Source organism: Oncorhynchus nerka, linkage group LG15 (genome assembly GCF_034236695.1).
Source record: "Oncorhynchus nerka isolate Pitt River linkage group LG15, Oner_Uvic_2.0, whole genome shotgun sequence".
In the NCBI taxonomy this organism is placed as follows: domain Eukaryota; kingdom Metazoa; phylum Chordata; class Actinopteri; order Salmoniformes; family Salmonidae; genus Oncorhynchus; species Oncorhynchus nerka.
Window position 1 is genome coordinate 74,663,290 of NC_088410.1, and position 21,562 is coordinate 74,684,851.

A 21,562-nucleotide genomic window follows, 5' to 3' on the forward strand; every position below is an offset into this window, starting at 1 on the left:
GTGATAGAAATAGTCACTTGTGCACATGAGAGAGGGATGTGCTAGAAAGTAGGAGAGGGTTGGATAAGTGTGTGAGAGAGAGAAGGAGAAAGGATGAGTGCAGATACCTTGGTTGTTTACTGTGGCCCTAGGCAGCTCCTTCTGTTAGCAACATGTTTTGGTAACAGGAGGATTCTGAGGGAGAAACCTGCACATGCACACTGCAGTGACTGTATGGGCCCTGTTGTCGTGGCTTCCGAGAATTACTAATGACACCATTGCACGGAAGCATTGGATCATGTTTAGGTTAAATAAAGAAGTCAAGTCAAGCGCTCATCTGTCCTGTGAGAGGAAACCAGTAACCCCTATCTATCCTGAGCCAGCTCAGACGGCACTGTAATTTACTGTACCGGACCCTCCAGACAGATGGCCCAGCTTCTCTATCCTCTCTCCCTGCTCTCTCTTTTTCTCTTTATCTTGTCTTCTCTCTCTTCTGCTCCCTCTCTTAAATGCACACACGTTTTGGTAACAGGAGTATTTTGTGGGAGAAACCTGCTGTATGGGGTCTGTTGTTGTGTCTTGTGGCTTCAGAGAATCACTAATGACACCATTGCATGAAAGCAGTGGCTCATGTTTAGTTGAAATAAAGAGGTCCTGTCAACCAGTCATCTGTCCTGTGAGAGGAACCCAGTACCAATTTAGTCTCACCTTATGAAAGTGAGAATGGAACTATATATATATATAGTTATATAACTATAACTAATATATATATATATATATATATATAGTTATATAACTATAACTAATATATATATATATATATATATATATATATATATATATATATATATATATATTGTATTTATTTTTTTAAATCTCCGCTAGCTCAATGCCATTTATATTTGTTTTGTTATTTGTTGTTGGGCAGGTTACAGGTGCATTTCATGTACCCATAGGCTGCCACTCAAAAGAAAAAAAAACATTAAGAAATACATACAGAGTTGAATAATACAAAGTTGAATAACAAATTTAGTATTAACAAGAAAACAAAAAAGAAGTGGGCCTGCACCCACAACCTCCTATCCCATTCCCCCAACCCCACGCAGTCAACATGTCTCCATCTAACCCCCACTCCTGGAAACCATGTCCCCCCCCCAGAAACTAGGGTTGCTCATCAGTCACCCACCTGAGGGATATTGCTTTGCCATTCACCTGCCGCCATCACCTCATATTTCAACATGATAATGCACTGCCCTATGTCGCAAGGATCTGTACAAAATTGCTGGAAGCTGAAAATATCCCACTTCTTCCATTGTCTGCATACTCACCACTTACCCATTGAGCATGTTTGGGATGCTCTGGATCGACGTGTTCAACAGAGTGTTTCAGTTCCCGCCAATATCCAGCAACTTCGCACAGCTATTAAAGAGGAGTGGGACAACATTGGGGTGGCAGGGTAGCCTAGTGGTTAGAGCGTTGGACTAGTAACCACAAGGTTGCAAGTTCAAACCCCCGAGCTGACAAAGTACAAATCTGTCATTCTGCCCCTGAACAGGCAGTTAACCCACTGTTCCTAGGCCGTCATTGAAAATAAGAATTTGTTCTTAACTGACTTGCCTGGTTAAATAAAGGTACAATTAAAAAATAAATTCCACAGGCCACAACCAACAGCCTGATAAATTCTATGCGAAGGAAATGTATTGCACTGCATGAGGCAAATGGTGGTCACACCAGATACTGACTGCTTTTCTGATCCATACCCCTACCTTTGTAACCAATCCGTAGATCAGGGCCTCTTGGCAGGTTTGTTGTAGTGTCATATTCTTTCCATTTTTTAATAATGTATATAATGGTGCTAAGTTTTGGATATTTTTTTATAACCCAACCCTGATCTGTACTTCTCCACAACTTTGTCCCTGACCTGTTTGGAGAGCTCCTTGGTCTTCATAGTGCTGCTTGCTTGGTGGTGCCCCTTGCTTAGTGGTGTTGCAGACTCTGGGGCCTCTCAGAACAGGTGTAAAAATACCGAGATCACGTGAGAGATCATGTGACTCTTAGATTGCGCACAGGTGGACTTTATTTAACTAATTATGTAATTGGTTGCACCAGATCTTATTTAGGGGCTTCATAACAAAGGGGGTGAATACATATGCACCCACCACGTTTCTGTTTTTTTGTGATTTTTTTCATTTCACTTCACCAATTTGGACTATTTTGTGTATGTCCATTACATGCAATCCAAATAAAAATCTATTTAAATTACAGATTGTAATGCAACAAAATAGGAAAAACGCAAAGGGGGATGAATACATTTGCAAGGTACTGTATCTGATAAGGGCAGAAAGCGTAAATTCTTGTTAATCTAACTGCACTGTTCAATTTATAGGAGCTATCACAGTGAAATAATACTATGCTATTGTTTGAAGAGAGTACAGAGTTATGAACTTGAAAATGTATCAATAAACCAATTAGGCACTTTTGGGCAGACATGATACAACATTTTGAACAGAAATGCAATGGATCATTGGATCAGTCTAAAACTTTGCACATACGCTACTGCTATCTACTGGTAAAAATCGAAATTGCGATAAACCTGGAATAATACATTGTGAACTTTCTCTTGCATTTCAAAGATGTTTTTTTTTCTCTTTATTATGTTTCACCAGATCTAATGTGTTATATTTTCCTAAATTCATTTCACATTTCCACAAACTTCAAAGTGTTTCCTTTAAAATGGTATCAAGAATATGCATATCCTTGCTTCAGGCCCTGAGAGACAGGCAGTCATTTTAGGTGAAAACAAAAGGGCTCGATCCTTAACTTAATTCACCAATACATTTATTGTTTGTCCAAAACATATTGCTATCAGCTGGCCTGGTACATTGTTTGCTACTGCCACCCATTCAGGGTGCACTGTTTCAGTTTCAATGACTCAATATTTTGAACAAAAACGGATGACTTTAACTAAGACTGTGAATGTCAATACAATCAAACTAGCATGGGCACTTATCACAAGTCAGTCATAACGTGGCTGATAGGCTAGCTCATTTGTGTTAAACACAAGGCGTGTGGGCCGAATCGGACACACATGCAAGTATAAATGCGTCAACAGCTGAGTCATCTACTTTATGAAATTACAGCCTGATGTGCATGCATCGGTGAATTCAACTTCAATTTCACTGCTTTCTTGTGCTCCTTTTACAGCAGGCAGCAGAGAGAAAGTGTACAGACACATGCCACAGTCCTAGCTAGGCTACTAAAATGTTGCTGTCTGTCTTTGGTTTTTAAAGCTTGACAATGAATAACCAAAAAACTAAACCTGCAACAAAATATCATGCAAAAGAGAAACATGTAGGCCTATTACAGCAACATTTGCAGGCAAGTTCCAATTCAATTGTCAAGCCGTGGGTTAGGACAAGCATGCATTGGTAGGCAAGAAGGACGAGTAGGCTACTTTTCCCCATCTTTTATCAGTGCAATTTTGACAGCCTACTAGCTGAAAAAGTTTGAGAGGGTTTATCTAATGTCCCCTCCTTAGATTTTAGCTCATCTTGCTCTGGCTAGCATTAGTTGTTGATCTGGTTGTTGTTGATGTGCATAGGCAACTGAGGGAGAGATGTAAGGACTCCCGTGGTATTTACATATTTGCAGAAATCCATTCAGGTGTATTTTGTGGCTTTAGGCGAAAGCTTTCTAATGATCTAAGGTCAATCTGTTGCAACTGCCTGTAGACACACAGTCCAGTTCATAGTGCATGATGGCAGGCCCATTTGGCAAATGGCTTATTTGCATATAGGCCTACTGTAGCTCTGATTGGCTATGCTACACTGGTCTGCGTAGATGCCGGTCCTGGACTGGACAGATGGTTTTTATTTGGTTGTATTTATTGCAGTGTCTATAAATTGTCCTAACGCGTGGCCGCTTTCCGACTCTATAGATTTTTCCAAAAAGCCTCACTATACGTAATTTCCAAACATTCTATGTATTTATGAAAAGTTGAACATGACAATATCTAGGTGCTCGCTTGTCAGAAAATGTAAAATCTTTATATGAACAGATTTGAATACGATTTAATGTTGCTAAAATGCTGTCAGTTCCACATGGATTGTGTATGTGTGCCATTCATAGGGTGAATGAGCAAGACAAAATATTTAAGTGCCTTTGAAAGAGGTATAGTAGTAGGTGCCAGGCACACCGGTTGTGTCAAGAACTGCAACACTGCTGGGTTTTTCACACTCAACAGTTTCCTGTATATATCAAGAATGGTCCACCACCCTAAGGACATCCAGGCAACTTGACACAAGCATTGGGAAGCATTGGAGTCAACATTGGCCAGCATCCCTATGGAATGCACTTGTAGAGTCCATGTCCTGACAAATTGAGGCTGTTCTGAGGGCAAAAGGAGGAAAGGGGTGAAACTCCATATAAGGAAGGTGCTCCTAATGTTTGGTATACTCAGTGTAAGTCTTGAAACCTCACTATCGATTTTATCCCAATAGCCAGAATTGGGAGACAAGTGAAGCTCAATGTCAATCTGTCTCATTTATTGATTTAAGTATTATGCTTTCATGTCATTTCAATGTGCCTGGAGAATTCCATTCACAGTGTCTTTAAGCCTTTTAACTTGATTACCTGACACTGGTCCCCTAACTCCATGCTAACAACTCCCAGGATGTAATCTTTCTGTGGGCACATCAGTCACTAATGGACTGACCACCACCACCATAGATCTCTCTTTACTTTGATGTCCACCAGCGAAAGCATGGGAAGGATCAGTCAGGAGAGCAGTGTTTTGAGGAATGCTTTGTGAGTTCTGACTAACTGCCCCCTGATACTTTTCATGCTAGCGGGAGTGTCACGGTCTTCCTCCTCTTCATCTGAAGAGGAGAGGCGAGAAGGATCAGAGGACCAAAATGCGGCGTGGTATGTGTTCATGGTGAATATTTAATTAAAGAAAGTACTGAACACTGAATACAAAAACGACCGTGAAGCTATAAATGAGACCTGTGCTGACACAAGCAACTAACCTAGACAATCACCCACAAACAAACAGTGCAACCCAGGCTACCTAAGTATGATTCTCAATCAGAGACAACTAATGACACCTGCCTCTGATTGAGAACCATACTAGAACGAAACATACAAATGCCCAAATCATAGAAAAACAAACATAGACTGCCCACCCCAACTCACGCCCTGACCATACTAAATACATACAAAACAAAGGAAATAAAGGTCAGAACGTGACAGGGAGGAAAGGGCTTTTTGGTATCAATTTACTCACAGGTTGTATGTCACTATTTCCAAGAACAGTGGTAAGCATGAATACTGTAACATGCAAAGCTTTTACAGATATCAGTTTTTGGATGTATCAGTTTGGACATATCAGTGTACTTCAAGTCTATGAAGGTTTTAATAAAAGCTGTAAAGTGCAACCCAAAGGAGAATGTCTCTGTGTTTTTTTGTTTCAGGAGAACAAATGGCTCACTAGAGACATGGACAGAAGTTCAGCAGCGTACATTAACCACCGGCAGCTCTGTCCTGACCCACTTCTATTAGTATCAACCCTGCATAATAGCAGCACAGCACAGGATAGCCTGCAGTGTCTGGGCCACACACACCTGGTGTTTGTCCCTCTTACATAAGACCATCTGCTTTCAACCACTACTGAGACAGGGGTTCATGACTGATGGCCAAATATGCCAGACACTCAGTAACACACAAGGCACTTTGGACAGCTACTATAGGAAAGATGCTAACTGAGTGTTTATCAAAGAGTGTGTTTAGGTAACCTTCTGTATGTTGAACCTTTTGGTGCCTTGGTGGTAGTCTGGGACATGCACTGTTCTATTAGGTTCTTACTCTTTCAGTGATATGGCTCCCTGGCTTTCAGTTGGGTCATGATGGTACTTTGCTTTTTCTCCAGATTAGGATGACTCATGCTAAATAAATGGACATGAGGATGGTTTTATCACTTGCCAAATAGGAAAAAAGTAATCCCTCTGTATTTAGCTCAGTAAGAGTTAGTGAAAGTCTGCTTTATCACTTATCAGCACATGAGTTCCTTTGGCTGAACCTTTCTGTTCCAGTAGCTTCCACACTATATGTGACTACTTCTCCCAGCTGTGTTTTGTGTGCTTGTCAGATCGTAACAGATTCTTCTTCACAGAGCTTTTGAGGAAAAGTATCCTGCTTCTGAAGAAGGCTCATGCCTAAACTTGGTCAGCCTTTTCTCTAATAACACGTCTTTATTTTTAGCCCAGTTTCCTGTACGAAACCACTCAAGGCTGGCACAAATGTGAGCATTTCTGTCAGCCTGGGTTTACTTTCATCTTTGTTAAAGTGTTAAATAGTCAAGCACATAAAATGTGAGTTTCCCATTCCTCTGCCACCCTAAGTGTCCGCCCCCCTTATTATTTTGTCCCACTCTCTCCTCTGTCTCAGAGAACTAGTGGTGACTCCATCACAGCATAGGCCACAAAGCCTCAGCCAATCATACACAAGATACACTGGGAATTGTGAGAAACAAGCAGAATAAATGTCCCTTTGACATCATGAATTCCATGGACGTTCCAGTTAAGTGTGCTTATTGGCCTTTATTGTCCTCATATTACCGTGTGCACTACGTAGTGTGTCCTGAGAGGAGTATGAGAGAAGTAATAGTAGGAAAGAGAGGACAGAGGGGAATATTAGTGGACATGGAAACACTATCGTAAGGGGATAGGGAGTAAAAATGGAGAATGAGGGGTGGAGGGTGATTCAGAGAAAAGGAGAGTGAGGGATATGAGGGGTTGTCCTCCCTCTTCTGGCCAGGCCTGCTGTTGTCACAGTAATACCAGTTTGTAATCAGTTATCATAGATGATGCTGGCCCAATGGAGAAAAGGAGGAGGATAGGATGGAGGGATGAAAAAACAGAGAATTAATGTGAGAGTGAAAGAGATGGAAGAAAGAGATCAGGAGAGGGAAAGAAGATAGAGATGTCAAGGGGAGAGAGCGTGTGAGAGAACAGGGAGGAGATGTCGCTCCTTTGATCAGTCTTGCAGAGCGGCGGAGGATAGGATCGAGGGATGAGAGGATTGGAGAGAGGAGAGAAAGAAGGGGAATGAGAGTGGTCTCTTTAATGAGCTCACCGGGACCATTGTTTCCATTAGGCAGGTTTGCATGTTATCAGGCAGGGTAGTCTAGTGGTTAGAGCGTTGGACTAGTAACCGAAAGGTTGCAAGTTCGGATCCCCGAGCCGACAAGGTACAAATTTGTCGTTCTGCCCCTGAACAGGCAGTTAACCCACTGTTCCTAGGCCGTCATTGAAAATAAGAATTTGTTCTTAACTGACTTGCCTAGTAAAAAAAAAATTAAAAAAAGGTTCTGAGGGAAGTTTGGAATGTCCACATCAGTAGGGCTATAGCAGGGGTGCCAGACAGTGGATTTCTTCTCTGTCATCACTGGCTTATGCAAGAACAGACTGGCTCCCCGGGCTAGCTGAGAGCCATCTGAGTGACCCTCAGGGGGATTAGCAATACACAGAGAAAACTGTCATTCACACTATATGCTGTTACTCATACTGTTAGACACAGCTCTATCAGGGTTCTCTTAAAGAAGCGTTTGTAGTCACGGCTGTCATTTTGCACGCAAATGGTCCAACATTTTGCCAGTGTGCTCTTTGAGTTGTATTTTGACACGCGCTTATCAATGGCTTTTAGGCAAGATCTCAAACTGTCATATCATAGCGTTGAAAAGAGGAATGAAGGATTTCATCACTCGTTTTTAAATTCAAAGTAGAGAGAGCTGACCTTTCCTTCGCCTTGCTTCATTTGGCTCTTACAGTATGTTCTTGTTTCCTACCTGCTTGACCAAGTCTAAGTGGTACAGATGGCTCAGTTGTTGCATGGTCCAGAAAACACCAGGCCCATGTTCAGCAGGCAGGAAATAAGAGCAAAGGTCCAAGATGGTGCATTCCTATCTCAGTTCGCCTCACTATGGGGGAGCTCTGTGTTTGCTTCCCAGAATCTTACACACCAGCAGAGACTGCTTTCATTTTAGCCTGGTACTGCTTTATATGACCTTTATTTCTTCCACATGGCAACACTCTGAGTGTGTGTGGATGGGTGTTTGCCTGTGTGTGTGTTTGTGTATGTGTTTTGTATGAGTGTGTACACCTTTTTTGTGTGGGAGAGTGTGTTAAGCTTTGAATTCCTTTGATGCACAGCAAAGTCATTAAAATATGAGGCAGAGAGAGAGCGAACCACACTCACAGGGGGTTGCTATTAGCAATGGAATCTAAGCAACACCAAGTCTTTATTTTAAGCGCTATTTGCAGATGGGGAAAATGTTCTAACAATCTTCTACTGCCAGAGATTTAATGGCTCGATTATTCCAATGTTTGTTTTTTGTTTCATATAGAGCAGATACCCTTTGCTAGTCAGCGTTAATGTGTCGTAAGATCAGATAGGACAAGTGTTTTAACTTTCCCTGTTTGGCAATAACAAAGCTCTGTGCACTTTCTGGCCAGTGCATAGTGTTTTAGTGTATGTCTGCTTGATTCACCTTGTTTTATTGGTGCATATTAAAGTTGCATTGGTGCATAATAAAGTTTTATTGGTAGATAATAAGGTCTTGTATGACATCATGACTGCGTGATGACTTGTGAACAATATATTCTGCAACTCTCTGATAACACTAGTCAGTCCTCCTGAACCTGTAGTCTGCATACAGACCATAGCCTTTACAAACAATATGCTATAGTTTACATGTAGCTTATATACAGTTTGCATAAGGAGTGTGAAGCGATGAATTATACATGCACTGTATCATGGCTGTATATCGTAGGATACACTGTGTGCATTAGAGCTGGTAGTGTGTATGTGGTGTAGACCTATATGTGGATAGGCGCTAGCTTCAATGCATTACAGTATGTGTGGTGTACGAGAGGACTGGTGCTAGCCCAATGCGTACAGCAGGAGGAGTGTCAGTGTCCTGTGGCTACACTCATCCAGGCCTGCCAGCCTGGTGCAGATGGAGAGCTGATTGGATTTCTACTGTAATTGTGTCTCAGAGGTGCCTGAGCAGTGAGGCCTGAAGCCTGAGGCAGCAGTATGGTCACTGTGGCTGCAGCTAGCCTACATGCTGTTCTCTAGAAGTCATATCCTGGGTGTTGCCTGCCTGGGACTAGTGTATATAGTAAATACTCTTTAGTACACTTAGATTTATAGAAACAAGCTTGAACTTTGTCCTCTGTGTCTACAAGACAAAGACGATCAACCTGTATTGAGTCAACTTGTTTTACAGGAAATCCAATTGTAAAAGTTATTTGTAATCCAATTGTAAAAGTTTCAGAGGACAATCATACACACTTTTCACTGGCCCTTAGTGTATTTTTAACTCTCTCCCTTAGGGACACTGCCTGGCCACAGAATGAATTTGGCATTGCTTATGAAAGCCTTTGATTCAAGCAGTGAGGATCTTAAGGCTCCATTGGGACACTAGACTGTCAGCATAGTGACAGACTTTCTTAAGAAGCTCTGAAGCAAAATGTTGATTTAAGAGATGGACTAATAAGGGACAGTTGGCTGTTAAAACAACTTTCTGCTAGGATGCTTGACTATGTGAACAATTGGCTGTTTTAACTGTTGATTGACTTAAATACTAAACCTTTTGGAATTATTATCAGTATAGTTGACTGTTTGGACTGTTTGACTACACTCAGAAAAAATGGTTCCAAAAGGGTTATTCGGCTATCCTCATACGAGAACTGTTTCTGGTTCCAGGTAGAAACATTTTTGGTTCCAGGTAGAATTATTTTGAGTTCCATGTAGAACCCTCTGTGGAAAGGGTTTTACATGGAACCCAGAAGGGTTCTACCTGGAACCAAAAACGGTACTTCAAGAGTAAAGTATGATAGTCTGTATAGAAGAGCACAAAGCTGTGTATGGTTGCGATAGGAGGGTGTTTGGATAGTGTCTAAGCTGTGTACTGTTGCGATAGGTGTGTGTTTGGATAGTGTCTATGTGAGTGTATCTTAGAGGAGGCTCTGTCTACTGGTATTAGTAGTATGTTGGGACTGTTTGGTGTTGGATAGTGTCAGGGCCAGGCGTCTTCCTCGACCTGTGTCTCTTGGTGATGATAGGAACATCCTGTTAGGATCAGCTCAGTAAACACCCACCCCCCGGCTCTGCTCCATCCCAGTCAAAACCCACAGCACAGCACAGTACGTCACTGAACCAAAACCACTCACCCTGTTCCTAATAAATATTAAGAAGACTGCATAGTTTATTTTCTTAACATCCCTCAAGATGTCAAGGGGATTTTTTCAGCATTAGTCAGAAGGATCTATGTTGTTTGTTATGAAAAAAAACTGGAGGTGATTTAAAGCCTCCAAGATGTTTTATAAGGCATCATTATCAGTCAAACATCTATATGTACTGTAGAGCATGTTTACTGTCTGTTATCACATATCTTTTGTGTAAATACAGCAGGTCTGTGAAAACAGGACACATTGGCACGTGAGAGGATGTGGTACTGTCATGTTTGATTATACCCTGACAATAGAGCAAGCTAATCCTGAAACAGACTTGGAAGCTTATGAGATCATCATTATCACCATCATCATCCATCGTGGTTATTATCATGGGTCTTTTTGGGGAGAATGTTTGCATTTTGCCATTGTAATCTCTGCCATTTCTAGTCTGGTCTTTCTGGAGGCAGCTTCAGAGTTCAGAATTGCATTTGCTCCAGATTCTAGAGTGGAATTTGAACGGGTGACCTCCCCACTCTCTGCTGCAGGGCTGGATTTGGGCCCAGAGTCGCAATGACCAGTATAGAGCCATGTTTCCTAATGGTGAACTGTGGCCAGCAGTGGCGTGTATTCATGGCGGCAAAGGGAAGCTAGGTTTCCCCCAAAAATGTACCAAGATTCTTTTTAAATATATTTAGTCTCTCTGTGTTTCACAATTTTCCTTTAATTATCAAGAGGCTGAATGTATCTCACCAGAGAAAGCATCCGAGTGAAACAGCGCTCCTCTGTCTCAAGATGTGTAGGCCATCTATCTGATGCTGTCTGGTCAAAAAGAGTATGCCATTGTTGCTGCCTGTAGCATTGATTGCAAGGGAAGCCAGCAAACATTTGGCTTCTCTTGATAAAAAATCAATAATAATAATAGCCAATCGGCTTTTAGCTGAACTGAGTGAGCTCAACTGTGAATGGTCCTGGCGCACCAAAAACAAAAGTGTCAAGGGAAGCCAGTTTGGATTTGGCTTCACACCAATCACAAGCCAAACGTCATTTACAGATTAAAAAAACTTGAATTGTTGCATCTCATCGTGTCGTTGTCCTACGGTGGCTAGCTATCTAAAATTGTCCCATTCCTAAATTAGCCATAGATGGAGATAGGGATTTGGACTTAGGAAGTTAGGCTAGTGAGTTAGAATTTTAGCCAGGTAGCTTAGGACAAAAAAACTTAAACCGTGTACTGTATGACAAGAGTCATGAAAGAGAGGAGGATGGCATTTCTGGGTGAGACAACTTAAAAAAAAAACTTACACACACACACACACAGATATCATATTTAGCTCACGTTGATTAGTCTAAATAGTTTTTGGTATCTTAGTTCTCACTGTATTAGACTAATCATATGTGATTTTATTATTCTGAACAATTGAAGTTGAATTGGTGCTGGAATAATAAATGCAGCTCCTGTTTTCTTTGCGACTTGTGTGAACTCTCCGTCTGAAAATGTTGAAAACATTAACTTGCTTGACCATGCTGTAGGTCAGGGTTACCCAACTGATGACCAAATTTGGCCCGTGGGGGGTCTCATTTGGACCCCGAAGTTTTCTGACCAACCCCCCCCCCCCATTTTTTATTTTTTATTTCATTGTAGGACATAAAAGACTGTAAAAACACCAGGAAACCAGCTCCAGGTGATTTAATTTAAGAAATCTATTTCCAAGGATTCCCACGCATAATGGCGAGACACTTGATCGTATACAAATGTAAGCAAGGTTTGAAATTAATATGTTTTAGTCAAGCATTATATCTGTTTGGGATTTTACGGTCAATTTGCAGTCTAGAAATGATTTATAATTATGTTCCCGGCCCCCTGACCACCCACTCAACAAAAAATCGTAACGCGACTGAATCTATATAGTTGATGATCCCTGCTGTAGGTCATGTAACTGTTTGTTGTGTTTGTTATTCTGCCACTGTCTTCTTATTGTCTCGGCCTTAGGCCTATATCTGACGGTGGCAAGGGATATGAACTAACAGGTTATAGAGCAAACAACGCAATTATCACAACACATAGGTTGTAATCTGGCTTTCTTTTCTGGCTTGGCTTCTTCAGTGATTTTACCCAGACACCGCTACTGGTGGCCAGTCCCCTTGGGTCGTAGCTGGGTTGAGACAAGAAACATTTCTATTTAGTGAGTCACAAGAATACTAAAACGTTCCGTTTCCACAGTGAATTAGATGAGATAATATGTTTACACTTTGTCTTAGCAAGAGCAGGAAGATCACTCAACAACAATAACCATATACCAAATTCAAGACTTTGCACGACATTGAGGAATTACCATTGAAAACCCGGTTTCGTCAAATTGACAATTTATAGAAGATTTGTCTCTTTTGTTTTCCTGCTTGTTGTTGGTGTGAAATAACCCGGTGAGCACAATCATTCCCATTGTGGTTTAAGGTCAGTGATTGGCTTGACTCCTGAATGTTAAGCGTTTGATGCTGTTTTGCAGGGTTATAAATAGCATGCAAACATTTTTTCTTTCTTTCTGTCCTTTCAAATGAATGAACCAGTCCCGAGGGTCAAAACACAAATCAAACACATCCTTTGTTGTCGTTACGTGTAACACCTGTGCCCATGTGTACCAAACACACAAACAATAACACATGTTGTCCAACAGCCATTATGTCCTACTTTCATTCCAGGAAGTTAGAATCAGATGGAGCAGGTTGACCACAATAACTCCTCAGTTCCATCTCCGGTGTGCCTGAGAGCATGCGTCATCATTATCCAAAGCCAAACATATGGCTGGCCTTTGGGATTTGATCACCTGTATTGGAAAAGTCCAATTTCATGTAATTTTAGTAAAATATTTTTATTCTCTGACTGTGTATTTCACCTACGGCTTGCCATTAGTGAAGAAGAGGCTTCCACCATTTTGTTACGCAGCGTCTTCTCTGAGACCCTGGCACGGTGCCATCGTGCCATGCCTTGTCTTACTGTAGATTATGTTTGTATAAAACCTGCCCTCTGGGGCTTAAGGCTCAGCAATGTCCATGTCCTGCACACAGCTACCAGCAACCTAGAAAGAGATAAGACTGAGTGAAGCTGGGGAGTGTTACCACTGCATAACACACACATATGTACATAAACCACACACATGCACACATACGTCCTCAGACATGTACGCAAGTTACAACACTTGAGGAAATAAGCCAACCCATATGCTCCCAGTCCAAAGTCCAGTTTCCTCAGTATTCATTTAGAGGATAAATAAATAAAAGTGAAACTTGTTTGATGTAGGCCACTTCATAAAATCTAGAATGTTCCAAAATTAAGTGAGCTACCCCGGTAGAGTTGCTTCTGGTTCATAAACTTTAATAAGGAGTTTTTCCTTGCCATTGTTACAGTACCTCTGCTTGCTCTTTTGGAGTGTCTGTCCTGGGTTACTAATAAAAATGATTGTAGATGAAAATACATGTGATTGGCAGTCTGTGTTGTCTTTGGCTGACCTGTCTTGTTTTTGTGTCAGGGGGGCTTTCTCCGAGGTGGTCCTAGCAGAAGAGAAAAGGACCCAGAAACTGGTGGCCATCAAATGCATCCCTAAGAAAGCCCTGGAGGGCAAAGAGAACAGCATTGAGAACGAGATTGCTGTCCTACACAAGTGAGTGACACGCACACACACACCCACATGTTGCTCATCAATTTTCGGAGAGGAGGAGATTTAACTCTGAGTCAGATAGTGACTACAATTGCGGTAATGACAGTCTGGTTAAAATACCTCACTTTAAAACAGGGGAATTACGTACCAAGCCGGAAACAACGGAACTAGAGGGGCCTAAGCTATTTATAGTGCTCTTGTTGCCTGGGTTACAGGAGACACATAGGCCTAGTGAATATACAGGGATCCTTCAAGAGGTGAGGATTGGGGTTCGATAGGGAGAGAGTGAGACATAAAGAGAGAAAGACAGAAAGAGAAAGAAAGAGACATACATAGACCATAGATTAAACTACTAAAAGTAAAAATAAGCCAACATTTCTTTGAGTACTGTTAGAGGATGTTACTACTGCCCCCAGCACAGAGCTGCTTAGTCACCGAAAGTGTCATCAGATAGCAAGGAGGTAGTTAGAAGACAACATCAGTGATCAAGATTAGAAGTCAGCGGGTAGTTACTATCAGTGTGAAGGGTTGTGGATACAGTTATCTGTTGAGAGAGCGAGTAAACCCTTTATAGAGGGGCTGTGCCACTAATCTTCCTTTATTGTATTGTACTGAGAGAGAGATCATAGCTTTCACCTGGTCAGTCTGTCATGGAAAGAGCAGGTGTTCATAATGTTTTGTGAAAATGATTATAATGCCCTTTTAGTGTAAGAGCTGTAGCCTAATATAGTGTACTGTACTGTATCCCCCAGAGTACTGCATGAAACCATTAGTCAGCCCCTGTATGGAGCAATTCATTACCTCCGCTCACTCTCTCCACTCAATAAAACATACTTTACTGAGACCATAATGAAATCAAATGGCTTTTATAATCTCCCTCTTGTCTCAGTTGGATCACTGCCAATGACAAAGTGTTGTGTTTTCCCCCAGACAACAGTGTTTCAGAAAGGGCATAGTTACACACGTGATACTAGATTAATACTGCGGTGCGGTTCCATGTTTGATCTGTCCTCTCTCTGAGCCTCGTCAGTGTGACAAGTGTCTGTCATCAATGAGGTGCTGTTCGTTTCTCTGATTGTCTGGCTATCTGTTGGTCAGTCTCAATACGACTCCTATACACTGAGTGTACAAAACATTAGGAATCAGTGTAGATGAAGAGGAGGAGGCATGTTAAAGAAAGATTTTTAAGCCTTGAGACATGGATTGTGTATGTGCTTCATTCAAAGGGTGAATGGGCAAGACAAAATATTTAAGTGCCTTTGAACAGGGTATGATAGTGCGTACCAGATTCACCGGTTTGTGTCAAGAACTGCTACGCTGCTGGGTTTATCACACTCCCTTGTGTGTCAAAAATGGTCCACCACCCAAAGTACATCCAGCCAACTTGACATAATTGTGGGAATCATTGGAGTCAACATGGGCCAGTAGTTACCCGTCTGCTTAAATTCCATGGGAAGAATGACTAATGTTGGCTCTCCCTGTAAGTGTCAGTTGCTGCTATACTGAAGACTTAGGCCATTTATTTTTCATTTAACCTTTATTTAACGAGGCAGGTCAGTTAAGAACAAATTCCTATTTACAATGACGTCCTACCCCGGCCAAACCGGGAAGATGCTGGGCCAATTGGGCGCCGCCCTATGGGCCAGATGTGATGCATTCTGGATTCGAACCAGGGACTGCAGTGACGCTTCTTGCACTGAAATGCAGTGCCTTCACGTAATATCATTCTTTATGGGCAGGTCTTCTCAAAATGTAGTGACACAGATGGATGAATTATCGGTAGTTTAAGGGGAAAGCAATGTATTCTACATGTGCTGTGCCATGCTACTTTGGTGTAGGCAGACCTAGAGATAGAGTAGGAGCTACTCTTGCAGTCATAGGAGGACTCAGCCTTGTGTCAGAGCATTGTTAGCTTTCTACCCCATGAATGGTTCTGCACTCCTGCAGAGCTAATACCAAAGATAGAAAAATGGCAGTGAAGAAGATGTGTGAGTGTTCTGTAAGGTGAGGAGTGTCTAAGAGAGATTGAGAGATTGTGTGTGTTTGTAGGCGAGAATGGGGCTGATGGTAGAAAACCGCCTCCAGAGCAGTGAATCACCAGTGTTCTGTCACCACGCCAACGACTCTCAGGGCCGACGGAATACACTGCTCAACCAATTAGAGAGCTGTGTGCCACCACACAGTCTGACCACTCGTGATAAAACTCTACCTCCAGATAACTAATATTACCTTTTTAATATATATTTTTTCTTTTTCTTATAGTGCTCCCTATGAAGTTAATTTGTATACAAAAATGATCTAAATGATCTGAGAGAAAATTGAAATGATATTTTTAACAATCACACTGTGTCAAGAAAAAGACTGTTCTGTATTTATCATGGTAACGTAGACTGAGTATAAAAATATTAGGAACAGCTTCCTAATATTGAGTTGCACCACCCACTTTTGCCCGCAGAACAGCCTTAATTCGTTGGGCATGGACTCTACAAGGTGTCGAAAGCGTTCCACAGGGATCCTGGTCCATGTCGATTCCAATTCATCCCACAGTTTTGTCAAGTTGGTTGGATGTCCTTTGGGTGGTGGACCTAGGCCTGTTGTGGTGACCCTATTACCGCCACACCGGCAGTCACGAGTCATGAAGGCAGTCAAATTCCCCGTGACCGTTTAGTCACGGTAATTAGGCTTCTCCAAGCTCTGATGTTGCTGCTGGTCATTAGTAGCCTACCAAAAAGCTAACTGCCTGGTACTCAGCACTCTATTGCCCCTCTAATCACTCTGACATAAATGCAAATGTTATCGAAAATCTAATCAAATACTTCATGAGAGCCCATGAGCTCATGTTGGGCAACATTTCTATAGGCTATGCAATTGCATGAGAAAACAGAGTCATGGCCTCTACTAAAAAAAGGAGGTTCCCATCAGCTTTCTATAGACTAGGCCAACTATTTTTACTTCTCAACTTTCCTAATATTAAGCACATTGTTTACCTTTACAACAGGACTATCTGGCTGGCATGAAAATGAACCACAGGAAAGAATCCTCCATTCGCTATTTAAGTGCATAGATGACATGTATTTTTTCCCAGTGCCCCTTTTTCGAGACAGCTCCATGATAATGGTACATTCTAAATCAAAACTAATTTCACACGTGTATTATTTAGTATATGTAAAGAAAAGATTCAATCAAGAATAGTCTGATGGGTGTCAATATTATCCTAGCACTTGTGAATTATATATTGTCACTTGTGAATGATGCCCAGCATAAGAAACTTTCATTTTTTTTGGCGACTTTTTCGATTCATAGTTACACATCTCATGTAGCCTAACCCACAGGCCTATGTGTTTTTATATGGTTTGCATCACAACTGAAGTGGCCAAATAACTTCTTGAAATGAAGCACATTAATACGCTTTACAAGGAGTTTAGAGCCTAACTGGCATACATAAGCAGCACGTGAGGTTCAAGTTTGGGGAAGATCAAAAGTGACTGCAAAATCACATTTGCAGTCAATTTTGAAAGTGGTGTTTTCCCGTTAATGGCACATTTGCGCTTATAGCCTACTGCCATGCGCGCATTGCAGCGCTTCTAATGTGGAGAAATGGCCTAATAGTTTATCAACATTTTAAGCTAAACATTTTGATCTCTTGCGTTAGCCACATTGCGTATAAAAATATTTTTTTGATGCTAGTGGTAGTATTGATTTGAGATCTATTGCACCCCACAACTGTCCCAGACTATGTTTGGAATATTTATTTATTGCACAGAATAGAATAGGTCAACTTTTGTACTATGGGTGATAGTAGATTGCTGTTCGTTAGGCCTATTCATCTGGTTGACTGATGAAAAGTAAATGTGGACAGTTCTTCCAATATCTTCAATATGCACCTCGGAATTGGATAAGGACACTCGCTGTTGCATCCCTGATGTGTCTGTCTTCACTTGTAGCCTGTGAGAAAGACCTGATCACGTGATGAAGAGCCATGTGAGTGAGAGGCGCTTCAGATTGCGCAGCAATCAGGAAGAAGGGAACAACGCTGCACTCCAGACCGCAAAAGGCATTGATTTTTAGGGTGCATTACGGCCACAAAGGGGATACTGCTGTGAAATTCGAGGCATTATCAAGTGCTTGCTAAATTGTGATTGAGAGACTATTGAAGTGTGTACAGCCTGCAAAAAAATAAAGCAGAGCTCATACGTACCTTTCAAGCAACTTTTTTCAAATCATCATTTGTCTCATCATTTGTCTCATCATGCAGCCTTACAATGTATAAAAAATCAAAACATATAGCCCAATGTTTGTACAACAACTAAAGTTACTTTACAACTCTAAATTAAGTATATAGGACTACCTACTTACTTGTTAACCGCTCAACACAGAATAGTTGCATGTGCGCACTCCCTCAAATCGTTTGGAGAAAATATTTATATTTTATTCAGCTTTGTTCAATTGTATTCTTCATACTCTAAAATAATGCGACGGAATTCAAAGCAAATCTTGTCTCCTAAATAGACTAGTGTAGCCCACAGCCATTTGGCATAGCCACATCAGGATCTAACATAAGGACAACTCAGAGTATGCTGTTCTTTTCTTCTGAAATAGACTACATTTTCTTCATATCATGCTTCTTTAGACCTGTCTAAATGAAATAATGGATTTCTTGTGATGGTGTAGGCTATATTATATGGATTTATTAGACTTTTTAAAATGTAGATGTTCCCAAGGTCTGCATCAGTGGCTTGTATGCTAAGTGTGAATGCCAGGAGATGCTAAATGTGTTTATGTTTAAATTAATGCTCAATTACCATGAGGCCGACAGTTATTTGCTTGACAATCACCGGCTGACAAAATTTTGTGACCGCCACAACCCTAGGTGGACCATTCTTGAGATGCACAGGAAACTATTGAGCATGAAAAACCCAGCAGCATTTAAATTCTTGACACAAACAAGTACCTACTACTATACCCCATTCAAATGCACTTAAATCTTTTGTCTTGCCCATTCACCCTCTGAATGGCACATGTACACAATCCATGTCTCAAGCCTTAAAAATCATTATTTAACCTGTCTCCTCCCCTTCATCTACACTGATTTAAAGTGACATCAATAAGGGATCATAGCTTTCACCTGGATTCACCTGGTCAGTCTAGGTCATGGTAAGAGCAGGTGTTCATAATGTTTTGTGTTGTTAACTATGACTCTAAAGTTCTCTCCCTCTCTTTAGGTTAAAACATGCCAACATTGTTTCCCTGGAGGACATCTTTGAGAGTAAAACCCACCTCTACTTGATTATGCAGCTGTGAGTGACCATCCTGCTGTCTTTATTTTGTCCTTCTTTCTGCTATCTCTCTCTGTTCTCCAATTCTACCCACGTCAACACTTTCTGTCCCTAAATCGACTCACTCTCTGCAGCCTTCAGTTTAAAAACTTTCAGGATTATGCCTCTGCAATGTGTGTTTGCGTGTGTGTTTCAGGCTCCCTGCCTGTGCTCTCTCCCACGCACAGTGTCATTCTCCATTAATTACTCTCTGAGCTCAGGGGCCTTTCTGTTCACTGATCTCAAGAGAAACCCCCCTCCCACACACATACAGACATACACTCGCAGCATCGTGCCTGCTGACAACCACTGGGGAATATGCCCTCACACAGTAACTGTGCTCTCTCCCACCCATCTCACTTCCTGAAATGTCAGAAGGTGTGGAGCAAGTTAGAGACAGAGAGAAAGGAGGAGAGAGAGTTTTTTTGCTGTAGAAAACAGTGGGTGGTGTGATGACAGAGGGATGTTGTGTTCACTTTAGCAACACTGCCGTAAGGGCAGTCAGATTTAACCAAAGAACAGTTGTGGGTTTGCACACATAAAAATCCCCTCTCTCTAACTCTTTCTCTCACTCTTCCTCTTTTTCTCTCCCCCTTTCTTTGGGAGGCAGCTTGTCAAGGCTTTAGCTTGTTGTTAGTGCTGAATCATAGAGAGCAGTGGTGGGTACATCTAGGAAGAAGTGATGCCTCCACCTAGTGGTGATGTAGGTTGGAGAGAGATAAGGTTGAAGACAGATAAAGCAGGTTTAAATTAGACAACATATAATCAAATCAAATTGTATTGGTCACATACACATAGTAAACAGATGTTATTGCGAGAGTTTCGAAATGCTTATGTTTCTAGATCCGACAGTGCAGCAGTGTTTAAGAGGTAATATCTAACAATTCCACAACAAAACCTAATATCTAACAAATTCCACAACAAAACCTAATATCTAACAATTCCACAACAAAACATAATATCTAACAAATTCCACAACAAAACCTAATATCTAACAAATTCCACAACAAAACCTAATATCTAACAAATTCCACAACAAAACCTAATATCTAACAATTCCACAACAAAACCTAATATCTAACAAATTCCACAACAAAACCTAATATCTAACGAATTCCACAACGAAACGTAATACACACAATCTAGTAAAGGGATGGGATAAGAATATATAAGTATATAATATATGGATGAGCAGTGACCGAGCTGCTAAGATCCAATAGATCATAAAGAATAGACAGTGAAGGATACAGTATACATTATATACATATGAGATGAGTAATGCAAGATATGTAAACATTCTTGAAGTGGCCTTATTAAAGTGACTAGTGTTTCATTTGTTAAAGTGACCAATGATGTCAAGTCTGTAGGTAGGCAGCCGCCTCCCTGTAGCAGTTAGACGGCAATATATAGCAGTTTGTTGGCCGTATGTAGCAGTTAGATGGCCATATGTAGCAGTTAGATGGCCATATGTATATCAAAATCGTTCCTCTTCTCTATCCAGGGTGTCTGGTGGGGAGCTGTTTGATAGGATTGTGGAGAAGGGATTTTACACAGAGAAAGATGCCAGCAAGCTCATTCAGCAGATCCTGGATGCTGTCAAATACCTCCATGACATGGGCATCGTACACCGCGACCTGAAGGTGAGCCTGAGTCAAGGGTCAGGTGGTGAGGACGATATTTAGGTAGGCATTTAGGGGCTCCAGAGTGGCGCAGTGGTCTAAGGCACTGCATCTCAGTGCTAGAGGCATCACTACAGACCCAGGTTTGATTCCAGGCTGGATCACAACTGGCCGTGATTGGGAGTAAGGGAAGGACAAAGGGCATGAAAGACGAGATTTCAGAGTCTTTAACAATGGAGTCCTTTACCTTCTCGTTTCTGTCCAATGACTGAATAGTCACAAGACTGGATGAGTGATAGGTATCCCCACTATGAAAACGGCAATGTTGAATTTTCACCATTTTACCTTTTAGTAATTAGTGTATTACTAATTACGAGAGGTTAAAGGGTGACCTTGTAGTATAGAAAATGTTTGTTTCCTATGCTAGTGTTTTGCCCCAAGCATTCTGCAGTGCCTGCAAATTAGATTAATTAACTATAATTTGTTTACAGGCAGTTCAGCAGAGTGTAAACTGATTGATCATTAGTTTGGATAACTAATTATTTCCCCAGTGTGTGCATGTGTTTGTTAAATGTTTGTGACAATAAAGTTGATTGATTTCTCTGTCTTTCCCAGCCGGAGAACCTTCTGTACGACAGTATGGAGGAGGACTCTAAGATCATGATCAGTGACTTTGGCCTGTCCAAGATCGAGGGATCTGGAAGTGTCATGTCCACAGCCTGCGGAACACCAGGATACGTGGGTAAGGAGGACTGGCACTG

At 41.4% G+C, this 21,562-nt stretch overlaps 1 protein-coding gene across 2 annotated transcripts in view; it reads left to right on the forward strand.

Annotated features, from left to right (window-relative positions):
* LOC115143304 (calcium/calmodulin-dependent protein kinase type 1-like) overlaps positions 1-21,562 on the forward strand; it is a 55,071-nt gene that overhangs the window by 29,873 nt on the left and 3,636 nt on the right. For both annotated transcript variants that reach the window (XM_029683565.2, XM_065001900.1), the window contains exons 3-6: positions 13,739-13,870; positions 19,090-19,164; positions 20,684-20,822; positions 21,417-21,543. In XM_029683565.2, coding sequence (XP_029539425.1) covers positions 13,739-13,870; positions 19,090-19,164; positions 20,684-20,822; positions 21,417-21,543 — 473 coding nt within the window. The remainder of the gene's footprint in view (positions 1-13,738; positions 13,871-19,089; positions 19,165-20,683; positions 20,823-21,416; positions 21,544-21,562) is intronic.